This window comes from Malurus melanocephalus, unplaced genomic scaffold (genome assembly GCF_030028575.1).
Source record: "Malurus melanocephalus ecotype Western Australia unplaced genomic scaffold, MMel_1.1 scaffold_32, whole genome shotgun sequence".
Taxonomy (NCBI): Eukaryota; Metazoa; Chordata; class Aves; order Passeriformes; family Maluridae; genus Malurus; species Malurus melanocephalus.
In genome coordinates, this window is record NW_026623264.1 from 637,238 (window position 1) to 653,970 (window position 16,733).

General features: G+C 40.4%; 1 protein-coding gene across 1 annotated transcript in view; it reads left to right on the forward strand.

Annotated features, from left to right (window-relative positions):
- The first annotated feature begins 6,864 nt into the window (after window positions 1-6,864).
- CUNH8orf34 (chromosome unknown C8orf34 homolog) overlaps window positions 6,865-16,733 on the forward strand; it is a 145,600-nt gene continuing 135,731 nt past the window's right edge. Inside the window, exon 1 of the mRNA XM_057363911.1 lies at window positions 6,865-7,082. Coding sequence (XP_057219894.1) covers window positions 7,014-7,082 — 69 coding nt within the window. The 5' untranslated portion in view covers window positions 6,865-7,013. The remainder of the gene's footprint in view (window positions 7,083-16,733) is intronic.

A 16,733-nucleotide genomic window follows, 5' to 3' on the forward strand; every position in this document is an offset into this window, starting at 1 on the left:
TTACTACAGATCACAGCTTTATGTCAGGAGAGTGGGCATGGAGGAGGGGAGCTCAGCAGCCTCGAAACCCTGAAATTTAAGGGTTTAAAATCTATTTCAAGGTGTCTCTTGTTGATTTTGGATTAGAACTGCTTTTTTTTTGTTTCTTTTATTTTTAAATATTGAAAGATGACATTATTGGTATGCTCATTTAGCRTAATCCTCTCCATTCTTAGTAATGTTCTGATAATTAAAAGTAACMTGGAAAACAGCCTCCTATACATTGTGGGAATTCCTGTTAGGAGAAATAAGGAGAATCCTTGACTAGCCTTAACTTGCATTTTTAAGAGCAGAGAAGWCAAAGTTGTATAGACCAGAGCTAACTCAACCACCTGAAAACTAGTTGTCCCAAACTTCCACTAAATAGACTGGCTTCTGCACTGGGCTGCTCCCTCTTCAGCAGCTTTAGTACCATAACCTGCTTTCAGTAGCTTCCCAAATGAACATCTTACAGGCATCTAAATCCTGACAGCCCTCCTAGGCTAGTTAGCTGTGACTGATCTCCTCTGATGGCCTTACCTCCCTGCCCTTGAAAACATCATCATCTAGCAAAACACTTCAAATATGTTTATTTTTAGCACCTGAAAAACCTAACTTGGGTGTATGTTTTTAGCTTAAAAAAACACGCTGAAATGCTTGGTGGGTCAGAGCCTACATAACTTTACCACTGCAAGTAATTAGGATACAGTTAGCAGTACAAACATTTATAATAATTAYGCAGTGAGTGTACAAACATATTATAGGTTTAAAGACCCTTAAGTAAACTTGCTGTCTGAATGCAAATGTAATGGCTGCAGCATGAAGCAGCATTGCCAGCTGAGTCAGATACAGCACTTGTTCATGGCCATGCCCGAGATATCCCTGCAAAGCAGTTTGTGAGGCAGTAACCTGTCAGAACAGTATGATTCTTTATTCCCCTCTAGTGGCTGGTCTGCATAGTATTAGTTACTAGTCAAGRGCTAGAAGAACTAGACCAGACTCTTGGGATAGCAGGACATGGAAAAAGCTGTGGGTTCAATCCCTGCTGCCATCCACACCGCCCGAACGTCAACAGTGCACAGACAAACAGTCTGTGCTCKGGCAGTGATACAGAAGGAGGGGAAAGGAACAGTTTTTGAAGGGTTGAATTTTTATGTTCTTATTCACTACTAAGTAATTAATAGTTTTATCCCTCAGAAAGAAAGAAGAATGTAACTGTCAGTTACTGTTGCAAGTCTTTWATTTAATTACTTCAGTCCCTGGGCGTTAGAGAAGCCGAATATGAACCTGGCCAATCAATTTCCAGGAGGGTACTCAGAGTTCTGCTTTGCAGCTGGCTTCTGAATAAAGCTTGTCTGCAGTCTTCCATACTGCACATAAGCACTAAATTCATAGAGCATATTTGTCATTGAAATGTATTTCATATATACAGCCAACTCTATTACCAATGTTCCCATAAGTAAGGCTACTTTTAATTATGTACTATGTTAATGTGCAGCCAAACAGAAAGAAAATAACTCTGAAAGTGCTATAAACAGATATAAGCTGCACTAAAGTCTAGAAAGAGTAGTGATATCTACTAATGTGGATTGGTAATGTGATATGAGCTAAATAGTTCAAATTTAGATAAAAGTTTTTTTCTGAATAGGATGAGACCATTCCCAAACAAACCAATGGAAGCAGGAAAGTGAACATGATGCATGAGAACAAATTACAGAATAAATCTGAGAATAAAAGGAGTCAAAGAAGTAGACACTCATCTTCCTTAAGCACAGTGGGGGTTTATGAATCTTGGATTTTCTAGTGATTTGTTCTTGTCCTTATTGAGAGCATGAGGATAATGCAAGCTTTTAAGTCCCCAAGGGCTTCTGCCCTGCAGAGAATATGAAATCTTTTACCAGAGGCTGTTTGTGGTCAAGATCACAATGTATAAAGGACAAAACATCCAAAGCACAGGTTGAATTCTCTATGAGAATGAAGATGCAAAGAAAYCCTTGCTCTTTACAACAAGGTTGGATCTAGTCCAGGTTTTGAAGTTGTATGGCTCTTATCTTGGTGTGAATAGAAAACCATACAAAGGATATTTGAGGTTGCTTCATTCAAAAACTCAAGCTTGTGGATATACTATCCTTTACTGAGTAAATTAAAAAAAAAAAAACACCAAATAAAATTAAGTATACCAAATCAGCCCTCCAGTGATGTTATTCCCAGTTCTGTCAGTGAACTTGATATGGGATAAAAGGTAAATTGGATATTTCAGTACAATACAGTAAGATGCTTCAATTTCTTTTAAAAACATGTCATCTGAGCAGATCCATTTTAGGGGAATACTAAATAAAAAGCAAGAAGAGAGCTTTCTAGGTCAGGAACTGCTAGACCTTCATTATTTTAAACAGCTTGAAGCATTGCAATATTTAGACAGTGTGTGTATGTGTGTGTGCTTTTTTAGAAAATTTTACAACAGTGGTTTGTAATGTTCTAAGGCTATGCTTTGGCAATAAAAAATAACATCTCATTTATAAAATGCAGGAACTCAGGGATTTTATTCTCCTGGATGTAACTTCAGCTGCATTTCTTTTAAAGTATGAGCATACTTTGAGAACTGCATTTAGTCAGCTGTTGACTAATGGCTCTTAGCTCTTCATGAAGCAGATAATGGCTTCGCACAGAATATCAAACTCAATTGAAACAATCACAGTAATGGAAGAAGAATTCTTTGTTATAGTTATTACATGAAAGGAAACATTGACAAAACTCAAAGCTTTGTAAGGAAAACATCACTAGGTTTTGATGAATGCTACCTCTTTTGATGTGCCTGCTAGTTTTTCTTTTCTCTGTAATTGTTTGTGAAAGGTTTGTTAAGGAATTTCTAATAATTTTTGATAGCTGAAACATAAAGCACTTAATGGGAGCTTGGAAGCCATTTAAAGGTCTGTAATAAATTCATATATTGCCACTATGTTTCTCTTAGATCGTAATGTCTCTTTTGTACTCCAGATGCCATCTCAAAAAATAAACTTCTTACAGAGCATATGGATCAAATTTTAGCCAGAAGGGAAAAAATTGTTGACTTGGCACTGGGTATTTGTGACCCACAGAGTACCTTTACAGCCAGCCAAGTCATCAGTTTCCTTTTCTGCTAGGCAGTGGCAGCTCTGACTGCTGAAGAACACCTTCTTTGCATGTGAAGCCTGGATAACTTAACCCTGGCAATGATGAATGGGTAGTGCAGCTGACTGTAACTTTGAAAATTCAGYGCTCAGCAGTGAAACTGCAGCAAAGTTATTCCTGAAAAACAGACAACAGGACTGAAATTACGTAGAATACTATAGAATTACCTAATGGGTCCCTGCTCTAGTGAAGTCCTTGAACTGAGTAAGCCAAACCAGAAACAACCTATCAAAATATGCACACTGTTCTCTTGATGAAAAGAGTGAAGAGTGAGAAACCCACTGACATAAGAAGCATGGAGCTCAGGTATCACAGGTACAGTCACAGGGTAAGAACAGAATAGTTTGGTCACGAACATCTTAAAATTAGCCCTGKTTTTTTGACTCTTTCTCCTTGCTTTTTGGGAATCTTACTGTTTTTGTGAGGTGAATATATTTTTAAATTGGGATAATTTTCTTTTTTTTTGATGCCTGTATGCAAACTCYTTCAGTCATTTCTGATCTTGCAGTTCACTGCTCAGTGCTAGGTAGATGTGCATGCTGGATACTGCTCTTGAAAGAAAAATATCCATGAAATGAAATCAGGATGATAGCAAAGCACAATACAGAGATTATATTTTATTATTTATGTTGCAAACTAATTTAATGTTCAGTTGCTCATACAAAGAGGTTGATGAATCAAAATTCAGGCATGCCTAAACCAGTAATTTTAATCCAAGAGATTTTTACCTTTGGTATTAACACAAAAGTTAATTTTAAAAGACTGTTTTAAAAACTTAGAATATCTTAATTAAATTTTGAAAATTATTTTCTCTTAACAACTAAGAGGGGAGAGAGGGACATATACAGCTTTCTGTGATTATTTGCAAATCACATGTATTTATTGATTGCTATCTTGGTGTGGCTTGTTTTCAAATCCAGCAACAGTTTTTGTGCTTTCTTGGAAAAAAAAGTGGAAAGTATGCTATCAGTGAAGTTCCTTTTCCTATGCCATGTCACTCAGCCCATGCTCTCTGCAGGAGGCACCTGAACTCCCATATTTTAGCACTCAGAAGGCTTTACTGTCAGGGAACTGCTGAAGACCTTCAACTAGGAAACAGTAGCATGAAGCTCTTGGTAAAGAACTGTCTGTGTTCCTGTCTCCCGAAAGTGCCTAATCCATATCAAAGGACAACCTGTCACTTAAGTTTTACGGGAGCTGTGGGGGTTACAAGAGGTGTCTGTTTTGAAGGCTAATTCTGCATTTGGCCTTGGAAACTTTCCCAGCCACAGCAGGACTGCTACTGTGCCWCCCAAGCCAACTGGAAAATCTAGATTATATGTCTGGGTGAGAATTAAAAGGAAAGATGGTCTAGGGAAAAAGGAAGCATAAATGATAACAGACACCAAAAAAATCCAGTATCCTTGTAGATACTCAAAAGTCATTTGGATATAGTGCTGGGAAACCAGCTTTAAGTGAGTTTGTTGTAGCTGGGAGTTTGGACCAGTGSCTTCCAACTTCAACCATTCCATGATTCAGTGGGAGAAAGAAAAATCAAACAAACCAAACCAAAGAARTCCTCAAAACTCTGAGGTTTTAACAGTGAGATCTTGGGATCTAGCTAATTGCACAGTATGCAACCACAGACAGTTATTTTATCGTTAAAACCTCCTTTAATAAGTTCTCTTTTCTATTCATATTGCGGATAGTCTTGTTTCTTCTCTTCAGTCCTCTTCCTGGTCTACACAGAGCAGTGACAGTTTCCAGGTCTGATGTGCTCAGGTTCCAGCAGGTCTGGAAATGCTGCTACTTTGAGAAGTCAGGCTTGTAGGGCTACAGAAACATGTTCTCATTTTTACATCATGGGAGGGGGCATCATTTTGCAAAGTGGAAGACTTTTATTTATTGGAGCAGTCTGGGTTCTGGTGAGATTTATGAAATTTTACAAACATCCTCATCTGATGGGAATCATTAGAGCCACTGTAGAGAACCTGCATCACTGGCAATTACCTTTATGATTGTATGATCCTCATYAGGCTGATTAAACTAGCTGAGCACCTTATTATTTAAGAGGCACCAGGCAGTACTTTGCTGAAGAAGTTATGCTAAAACTCTGAGCTGATATGAACTTTAGAAGACTACCAACAACAGAGAATTCCAAATTAAAAAAAAAAAGTGCCATTTTTAAATGACTACTATGAAAATAAACACTCCCTCAGTGAGACTGGGATGAGCACATTCCAGCAAAACCATTAAAGAATTCTACAGGCTATTGCTTACACTACAGGGTGTGCTGCAAACTCTTTATAATACACTTACACCTGACCTCCTTCTAGGTAAAAGCTTGAGGTTTAGGTCAGTAAGGAGGACTTTGAAGTCAAACAACAGTCAATGGCTATGGGAGCCGAACATAGGATCTTTTGATTCCTGACAAAATTCATCCTTTTCTTTAGCGGTTTCTGAATCAGGAGATGCTTGTACTCTTGCATTTGCAGAACACTGCTTGCTTGGGAACAGGCAGCCTGATTCAGCAGATGTGCTGAATGTTCCCAATAGTCTTCAAAGCTGTTTTGTGTATTTTAAAAAATCCTTATTAAAAAAAAAAAAAAAATATAATTTTTTTTTACCAAACAGGTTAATGTCAGTACAGCATAAACAGTTATTGCAGAAGAAGTGTCAAGAACTATGTTTTTGATTGTACTTCTCTAAACAAAGAGGAAAAAAAAAAAAAGGCTGTTTATGAACCTGCTTCCAGAAATGGTGGGATAGCTATTTGAAGTGAAGAGAGAATAAATACTTATTCTTTGATGTACCCATTAACTCACTACTCTCTTAAGCCAGCTGAATATTTCTTATTTGCTCCATCGCGTTTTGGCCGAGCGCCCTTGGCTGCTTGCTGGAACTCAACACAACCTGCGACCAGGATGCACCTGCATAGCTRCTCCAATTATTCCATTAAGATGCTCAAGTGTCACTAATTGGGAATTTCACTGGCGCCATAAGAAATGTAACATTTTAAGATTTAATGATAATTTAAAAGAAATTAAGAAAGAGCGCTGGCTGTAGTCCTTGCATCCCCTTTCCCTGCTCGCAGCGCGACTCACTTCACTCCTTCCCCCAGCTGAAGTTTTCCCGTGCCGCTCAGGTGCCTCACGCCGGGCGGCCCGCGGCGCTCACCCCGCCCGGGGCACCGGAGCCAGGTGGGGGCCCCGAGAAAACCGGCGGGGAGGGGGAGTCGCGGCTCCGCCGGGGGCAAGCCCGTCCCCGGGAGGGCAGGGGAGCGGCGGAGGCAGAGCAGCCCCCGCCTCCCGCCCGCTCTCCTCCCCCTTCCCCCGCTCCCGCCTTTTGTGCGCCGAGCCCGGGCGTCAACGGGCGCCGGCGGCCGCGGAGCTGACAGGAGCCCCCGGCTATCGGCCTCGGCAGCGGCGCTGTGGCGAGGGCGGCAGCGCSAGTCGCGGCCGCTCCCGTCACCAAGGCGCTGCCTGGCACAGAAACACAGACAGAGACGGACTGACAGACACACGCAGCGCGGAGCGGCGCGGGCTCGGGGGCCGCCTTTGCAGCTCCTCTCCTCCCTGCACCATGCTCCCCTCCGGGCAGCTCCCGCCCGCCGCTCCCTGAGGGCAGCCAGCTCCGCGCCTGGTTAAGCGGGCGACTGGCACCCGGCTCCCTCCCCCCCGCCCCCAGTTACCTGAGTTAGCTCCGTCCCGGGGACTTTCGCAGCGCCTCCGCCCTCTCCCGCTGTGGCAGCCCTTGTGCGGAGGGGGAGTGAGCCGCCAGCAGCCGGAGGGACTGCAGCCGCCRCCGGGGTAGACGAGCTCAAGCCCCCGCCCCCGGAGCTCTTCATGGCGTCTCACCAGCAAACCAGGATCCAAGCCTACCTGGAGAAGAATAAGATCGGTCCCCTCTTCGAGGTAAGGTGCGCTCTTGCCGGCCGGCTCCTCCGCGGCGGGCAGCGGTACGGGCGGGGGTGTCCCCACCATGGCCACGGCCCCCCGCCTAGCCCAGGTGAACGCAGGGGCGACATGAGTTGGAGGCGCTGCTTCGGCATTGCCGGCACCCCCTGCCCTGCCCTGCCGCACCACGCCTGTGCCCTCGTGTCCCTCTTCCACGCCCCTCCGAGCGCCGGAGCTCCGGCAGCCCTCCCTTCCCGGCTGTCCCGAGGATGTGTTCGCCCCGCCACGGACACGCCGCACGATCCCGCTCGGGTCGTGAAACAGRTGCCACTCCAGCCTCCCGCCCGCGGCTCGAGTCCCTGGGGCCGCCCCGGTGGCCGCGGGACAGCGGTGCGGGACAGCGGTTCGGGACAGCGGCCCGGCCGCGGGGAGCCGCGGACCGACCGCGCACCCGCCGTGCGCTGCGAGGGGAGGCGGCGCTTCCGAACCCCCCCGTCTCCAGGGCGGCAGCGCTGAGCACCGAGCAGCGGGCACAGGGCGCAGCACGGCCCGCGGGCGAGCCCCGAGGCGCTGCCCCTYCGTGACCGGCCGACGGGGAGGGACMGGTGGATGCCTCCCACCGGGAGACRGTCTCTGGACCGGGCACTCGCAAAGAAGTCTGTCCTGCGAAAAGTCCGTGTCGATGGTGTTTTCTGAAATTTTTATCTGCAGTAACAACACCGTGTTTTTGCTACAGATTTCCCGTTTTCTTACAACGATGCACTTGCAGGGATTTGTAGATGCACAGATGTGCATGTTTTACTATTTCAGTACATAAGCTGTGAATGCTTAGAATTTGAAAGGGTACTAGAGCAATCGTGATTATTACCATTTTATCTTGCTGTTTCTCATGCAGTTTTTACATCTAAATGCACATACATTATACTCTGGCAGTATTATCCCAAGGCACAACTCTCCCTTTTTCAGTATTTAACTTGTTCTCAATCAAGCTTACAATGTATGAAATCTCTTTTATTATAGTGTGGTGGATGCCTCATCTTCAGTGTTTATTTTGGGTAGCATTTGCCACCCCCTATAAGAAAGGTTCACATTTTGTTAAAAAATTATTCACTAATGGTGKTTTTATATTTTTTGTGTGCTGAGGCTGTTGAAATAGACTGTGGTGGTTTAGTGCAAATGGTGTTAGATATTTTTATTTTCCAATAAATAAAGCCCCATTTGATGGAACAGTAACTGGGTACTAGGAAACAGCAGGTGATTTTTCTAGTTAAGGAATTCATAAAAATGGAAACATTTGTGTGGCTCAATTCCTGAATATAATTCTGTTCAATCAGCAGTGTTGCTAGGTCTATGCACGTAACTGATTTGTTTATTTCAATGGGAATTCAGTGCTTTGGGGTTGKTCAAGAGTTAGGCRCATGACAGCTCTCGTTTTCTTCTAAATGYCCTTAACTCATTGGTTTGCACATTAACATTCAAACAAACTACTTGGCATCACTGTTCTGAGTCACTGTGTTTTAGCCTAGTTTCTCTGTAGTGTAAGGTGCTCATCTCTATTGTATGGATTCTGGTGGGGTCCTTTACTTATCGATAGTAGAGAGAAAGATTAAGAAGTTGTATTTGTTACAACATTTCATATATCACTACATATTTCAGTAATTGTAATGTAGRAATTTCACTTTGATAGAAAGTGTGAAAGGCTCTTTGCATAATTGTGCAGGCTGTCTACAGGTTCTTAGTATGCTGCTGCAGAGCAGGATGGATTTTTGGTGTGAAATCTATTTATACCTGAATACTAGCAACTGGTTTAAGATCTAGTGGTATAGCATTCCTGCAGCTGTTTACAGTTATTTTAATCCATTACACTAGGARGAAGAAGATCATAATTCTTATCTCCTCTACTTCCTGATTAGTCATTTAAAATCTACTTGCATATTTAATTTTTTGATGTACTTTTATTGTCAACAGATTATTGAAGCTCTACAATCTATGCTTGGTCTTGTAGTCCTTAGAAAAAGGAAGACATATTTGAAGTTGTTGGGAATTGATCAAAAACTATGCATAGGATGAAGCTTGTACTCTRCAGTAGTATTCATATTATATGTGCTTTGTGGTGTTTCAAGAATATCGTGTGTCAGATATATTCACTAACACATCAGTTTTTCATGTGTCTAAAAGTTCTGACACGTTGCAAAAGGAGACGTGTGCTTCGTCTTCCATCTGGGAGCAGTTAGCGTTTCCTTATACCACTTCTGGTTTGGATGCTAATTAATCATCGCTTCTCATGGATGACAGCCATCTCTTTTTTCAGTGAGTATTAATTTTCTAATACCAAATCAGAACAGAGTGGACTTGGATTCAATTTTCTGCAGTGTTATTTGCTGAACAGGTTGTGACTATAATTGCTCAATATATGCTTCAAGCCAACATTTTAGGGAGCATATAAAGTAATACTGGGTAACTGAGGGCAGTCACAGGAAAGAAGAACATGGAGAGAGAAACTCTGAGCTTTTTGAGATGAAGGTAGGGATGGTGATGCATAAACAGATTGTATTTCACACTTGCATAATGAATAATCAATGATCAGGAGGACTTTACACCATAGATTTTAGACAATTACATAGGCACAGCATGCTGATGGATGGAACAGTCGGTGCTGTACTGAAGGTGAAGTACAATCCCCCTGTATTACAGTTAAGAGCAGTAGTTGCTCTTCCTAGTTGATTGTTCTGTTCCAGTTGATTGCAGTTACCCTGGTTGTATCTCTTTTCTCCATCCTGTCCTGTATTTGTGGCCTTCTGTTACCCTGGTTATGGCTTTTTTGTACTTCATTAACCAGCAGTCTACTTAAGAACATCTTTTCTGAAGTTTTGTGTGGTTTGCCACTTGAATTATCTTCCTAATTTGAAAGATAAATGTTCAAGAGAAGTGCYGACGCATGAGATGCAGGAAGACCTTAGGCTCTCCCTTGGTTAGAAAGTTGTTTCCATCTCTATCTAGAAATGTGAGGAGTAACCTCTTGGAGAAAGAATTAATGAGCTTAAGCTGACTCAGCAATCATTGGTCTTCTACTGGCTACCAGTATCTGCTAACACGTAGTAGGAAGTCTTATCTGCTCAGCTGTTTATGGTTACTCAGCACAGATTCACTTGATTCCAAACATTTTTAAAAGGTGAATTCTTTTTATGGATGGGAGGTGGGAAGGAAGGTGGGCAGGAATTACTGTTTACGTCTGAGACTGTGTCAATTTTGAGATTTGAGACAGGTTGCAAAACAACTTTGATACGCAGCCTCATTTTCCCTGTTGAATGTAGGTCCCCAAGTCCTGGCTTTTCAAAACTGTTACTTCCYTGCCATTTCATCTTTCAGGTATCTATGGTTTTTGCAGGTAAGATGCCTGTGAACCTATCACCCTCTAACCTATAACTAATGCCCMAGGGCATGCAGGTGTTATTAGTGCTGACAGTAAGGTCTTAAGTTAACCCCTTAAATTGTGTCAGGTTTCATGAGCAGCCTTTTCCTGTTCTGTGTAGGTTTTGCGTGTTGTGGATTTCTTTTCTTTTTTCTTTTGCTTTAGACATTTTTCTGTAAGAGATTGTTGGCATCTGAGGATGGTGTGGTTAGACAACGAGTTTAGATTTGAGGAATGCCCTTTAGAAATGCCTCTTTTCTGGGATTCTCATGGTAACACATACCATGGCACTACCTGATTTTTTTTTAGATTCTTCTTTTTTTCCACTTTAACTTAGAATGTAACAAGAATTCTAAATAKGAATTATTTCTGTGATGAAGCTTCACTGTTGTTTTTTTTTCCATCTTTTTAAAATGTGAACAGGAGGTKTGTGCCTAAAATTGGCTAGGACAGAGTATTCAGAATCAGCACCCACTCATTTCTGTCTGAGTGAAGTATTGACCCACTTTGCATTTCAAGCATCCAATCCAACAAGCTTTTTTGTGTGCTAATAATCTCAATGAATAATCCTGCTGTATGTATCCATACATCTATTCTTCTGTATGACTGTATCTCTTTAGCATCCAGTTGTGTTCTCATCTGGGCAACCTGACAGTTTCTGTGAATTTAAAAGCTGGATCAGCACTCTTAAGAACAGATTGCAATAAATCTTCAAGAGCTCTGAGATAAATTTAGTTTTTTGGAATTTTCTTATTTCTGGAACTGCAKCTAAAAACCATCCAGCAGGTACACTGTTGTTATGCAAACCCAAGAACTATAATTTCTTTGAGTTATAAAAAGCCAAAATAACTCTTCTCCAAATAAACATGCCAAACCCCTGGTTACTTAAGATTTTTTCTTTTTCTCCAAGTAATGTGGGGTTAGAGCTGTAATTTATATTGCAGCTCTTTTGAGGCTTCATAATACCATCTTTACAYTTTTTTTTTTGTTTAGCAGACATAATTACTGAAGCAAATACAATAGGAAATGTTTGGGGTTTTTTGTTTGTTTGTTTGTTTGTTTTTGGTTTTTTTTTTAATGGTGTTTTTTTTTTCCTTAAATGAAATAACCTTATTGGTGTGTAATATGCAGTGGTGTCCATTATTTAAATAAAATAACTATGCTTTTCACTTAAAACTTAATCTGTTTGGTGATAAACACTATCTGTAGTGCATCTTATGACTTACTTAGTCAAAGTTTGGGAATGAATTTTGGAGATTGGACTGTTTTCTGAAGCAATGTTTGCTCTTGGTTCTTAAATACACAAAAGTAGACACCATYAACTTCAATGTCTAATTAACCAATTTACCATTTCTCACACTATAAAATTATGTTATAAGCTGCAATATCTACAATTTGAATGGTAGAGATGCCCTCAAAGAATTGTTTGCTTTTGAGGTTGCTCAGATAATATTTTTTTTCATTTTGGTGTTATACTTAATAGGTTAGATTCTGTTGCTAGCATGAAAGGGTCTGTATTACGGATTACACAAATGTACTTAGTGAAGCATTTAATTTCAAGCAGCTAGATGGAGCCTTTGGAAGGCTGAGTTTTTCAGTACTTAGACATCACAAGCATCATTTTAGGCACTGATTACCCAGTGACATTGTTTCAGCCTGGCAGTTCCTGTTGCAGGGAATCCAGTGTTAGCTGTTTTTCAACTGTGTGGAAAGCTGCAGTGATCTAGAAATGCTGCAGTGTTACACAGTAAGGGGTAGAGAATCATACTGAAGTTTAATTTTTATTTTTTGTTGTTGTCTGCTACAGTGGGGTGTTAGTGTAGCCTTAACATTCACTGAAGTAAAAGCCATATTTGAGGGGAATGAAAGTCAAAGGGAAGAATGGTGTAAGAATGTCCTTTGCTTTTTGGAGAGTCCGTTGTACACTCTCATAGTTTCCTTACATAAAGTCATCTTTAGGGRAAAACAAGCGAAAGACCCTAATTAAAATTACAGACACACCATTTTCCATTAAAAACAGTTCCATGAGCAATGGCTTTGTGCTTATTACTTGGCTTTTGTGGTGACCAGCAAGATGCAAATATCAGAAATTTCCCTGTGGCTGAGGCATTCATAATTCTACTCTTCTATGTAATCTGAGTTTAAGAAAAAAAGTGCTCCTGAATGAAGAAAATTACATTTTGGTCTTGCTACYTGACTAGTTAATCTCTCAACATTTGAAAGAAATTGCTTTTTTGTGATGTCTGTCCCTCTGGGAATTTTTCTGAAGTTAGTCAAAGGCTTTAAAAGCATATTGAAAAAGACCGTGAAGGAGATCATGGATATAGGTATGCCCTTGTGTGGTCACAAACATGGATAATAATCACATAAACTTTGTTTCCATAATGGCAAAAACATTACTTTCTTGAGAGGGAAATGTGGGCTCTCTTAATTGCTTTCTTAATTGCTTTTTAAAAAAATCTTTGGCAAGAGACACCTAAATAAATAAAAATCCAAGTAGTAATCCAAGTAAATTGGAAGAATTTTATCTAAAATATGGGATGATAAACTCTAACTATCATAATAGCATCCTTTTGTTGCATTAACTTTTAATGATTTTAAACTTTCAAAATGACAATTACTTTGTTTCTTGAGAGGGGGAGCAGGAAGCATAAGTATCTTGCATCAAAAAATACCTGGGAAAATGAGGAGTTGTTAACTGAGTTGCTCTCACCATCATTTACCAGCAAAGCCTGGCTGCTCAATGGTGAGGCATAAAGCTAACAGGTATGATATTGAATTTTTGCCTGGCAAGCTCTGTAATGATGAATCAGCCTGGATCAAAATAAGCCCGTTACTACTGCTCTTACTTCCTTGTGTTTTATCACATTATGACATATCTTCAAAGTTTTGGATTATATTAGCAGTGTTAATTATACCTGAAGTAGGTTCTTCCATTGTTTTTTTTTCTTTTGATTAATCCAGTCTTTTGGTACAACAGATCAATGTTAAGTGGCAAATACAAACWAAAATACTTTGATGGTTTTGACTCAGCATGTAATTTTTTCTGGCATGTTCATTGCTGTTACTGATCTATGCTTTTCCAAGTGGGCTGGATACTATCCATACTCCAGAGTCAGCACAGTCTCACCCTTCTATTTGTGTAGGAGCTTCTGGAAGGGAAGGGGGCAGCTAGTACATTSAACAGCATTTCTGCCACATGTAATGTTGTATTTTATTGTTCTGGAAAAAGTGTGTTTCTTAGTTAGCTTCTTTATTGTGGCATTGGCTAGAAAGAAACACCTAGACAGACACTTGTTATTAGTGTTCTTTCTTTTAAAATTGCTAGTAAATGGAAGTTAGAAACATATTATTTAAATTGAGTTAGAAACATAATATTTAAGAGCATTTTAACATCATGTTCTTTAACAATTTGCCTCTAATTTTTAGTGTCTAATCAATAGTCATTCTTTCTTTTCCCAGTGTCTTTTGTTTTCACTTGCTTCCTTCCCTTTGTCTTGTTTGTGCAAATGAAGAAGTATGGACTAATAACTTCTCATTTTCAGTTATCTGGTAATCATTTGAGGTTTTTGTGTATGGTGATTTTTAATTTTTTATTTSAATCTTGTGATATTTTATTTTTCTGGGAAAATGTATGTGCTTTTGTATGAGTGTGGGGGATGGAGAAAACTTTTTTACCTCTGGACTGTAGAGATGGCTTGAAGCATTTATATGTTCACCAAGTTTTGGAACGAAGACTACCCAAACGCTTTAATGTCTATAATAACTTAGAGAAGAATGAAGTTTTGTTTCTTGTATTCTGTATAATCCCCCTTGCACAGATGCACGCTTATTCTCTTAAGAAATGTCATACTATGTGTGAGGTATGACAGAAAAATATGTTCTTCTTTGTCTGAATCCGTAAGAAGTGGTTAAAAACCAGTGAAARCAAGAGCATTTTCAAATACAATTGTTAGGAAGCTCTTGGCCTCCTGACTAACTCAGTGGGCTCTATCAGATTTAATAAAAGCGATGAAAAGCCACATGTTTGATAGGAGAAACGAGGATTACAGAGTTTAATCCTAAAACACAGGTAAAGAGCATGACCCTTTGAAATTTAGACCTATGGTCAAGACAACCCAACATTCAAATCTGCTCTTAGTATAGACGGTAATATCCTTTTAAAAACCCTGCAACAGACATGCATTTGATGGCCTTAACTTTATGTCGGGCCCCATATGCTGTGCTGTGTCAATTCTCCTTTGCCTACTCAGTTTCACTGAATACTTATTTTTAGTTCCATCTGTAAATATAAAGGCAGAGTCGTTTGGCTGTRGTTATGGTCCTCCTCTGGTTTTGCTCTTCTGTTGCTTTGAGCAGTTTTCTTCCCTTAGTCACATAAAATTCTAGTATTATCTTTGCCTTAAACACAAAGCTTCTGTGAAACACCTCAGATTTTGACATGTGTATATCAGTATAAGGGGATGTGTTACAGTTATGAGAAGTCCTTATACAAAATCAAGAATGTGTGTGAACTTGCTTACCCGTGATAAGAAGAAGGCTATTTTACATTAGCAACCACTTATAAAATTTCTGTTTATACAGAGWGTGGAAACTGTTAATTGTATTTATATGAAACATCCTTTCTCCTTCCTCATTTYCCATCTCCCTGCAATATACAGTAAATGAAATCACTATTCATAAACCGCATTTCTCTATAGTGTCCAGTACAAGATACTTACTATACAAAAGCTCCTTTATTGGGTTTTGGAGGAACTGCTTTCTGGGGCAGGAATTGTGAGTGTTTGGGTCTTTCAACTGTGTTGGAACCTTTTAAATTGAATCTTTCCTCCTCTCATAGTTTTTTTTTTACTCCAGGCACTCTGGTTGTTTGGTATTCAGGACTATGGGCTGTGAGGCTGATTTAATAGCCAGTTGCTGCAGGTCCTGTTCATCTTCATTTCTGGCTGCACATTCCTGCCGTCCTTGTTCCAGAACTGTGGTTGTGACATGTTACACTTATCCAGTTTGGGAATATGGAATAGAASCAAATGAAGTCTCCAAAGAAGTGAAAAGTGTTCGGTTGGCATAACTCAGTGGGTCACCTTGTAGTCTGATGAGGAGTGTGACTTTGACTTGGGAGAGAAAATGTAGGTGGTCCAAGGGTGAAGGGAAGGAAGGAAGTACGACTGCCTTTTTCTCCAATAGCAAGCTACTAGGTGGGCTTAATATGTTTGCAAAGCTTGTGTGTTTAAGTTAGCTTCATATGGATCTTGTCTTTTAAAAGTGCAGTTCCCTATTGTCTGGGAGAATGTCATGAAGTCCCATTGATTCTATGAAGGAGCAGAAGAGGGAATTGARTAATTAGGGAGGATGGCTGAACGAATTAGGAAGAAACAGACCATATGAATACACTGAGCGTGAAAGTGAGAAAGGATAGGAACTGGGAGGGGAAGGGATGACAAAGATTAATGTTACATTGCCAGTGTGTTCTCTTTCTTATCTATTTTTTATCTTTACAGTCTTAGTTCCTACAGTCAAATGGTTACCTGGGATCTATATTTTCTTCTTTAAAAGAAAGTTTCTAGTGCTGGTGGTYCTCACCAAAGAGGAGAAGGATAGGGCAAATACAAGAAAATATAACTTATTAGCTAAAGAGTATGTATGTTTTGCAGTGTCCGACTCACCTTCTAGTACCTGATCTTGGCTMTATTACTTAGGCTTAGGTTTGCTAGAGAGTTAAAGGTGTCCTTAGCACTACTATTAACTCTGGCTGCTGTGCCATGAACTTGTTTGTTACGAAGCAGCTACMCTTCAGTTTGACAGGCACTGTGCTTCTGCTGACATTTGTGTGGGTGAAGGGGTAAATGGATGATTGTGAAATACTCCTCCAATTAGGTATTTATATCAAAGAAAGGAATTATGAATGAAAAGTTCCAGGTTTCTTTTGGCGCACTGGTGCGGAAAAGCTGTATTGTTGATAACAGAATTCATTCTAGAACCCTAAATAAGTGGAAGTGGTCTCTTCTGGAGACATGAGAGCTGATTCATAGAACTGAAAAGGAAGGGTGGTTTCAGCTGTAGGTGATCTTTGACAAGAACCTCTGGAAGCAGTTATGCATAGGTCAGTTACGAAGAAAATAAGTTTATTATGCAGATTCTGTGATAGTTTTGTAGAGATGGAATGGGGAAAGGGGGGGCTTTGTGTGAATAAGGATGTTGTTTCATTTCAGGGAGAAGAAAAGAGAGATGGGATAACCGTGACTGGGTCTACTGGG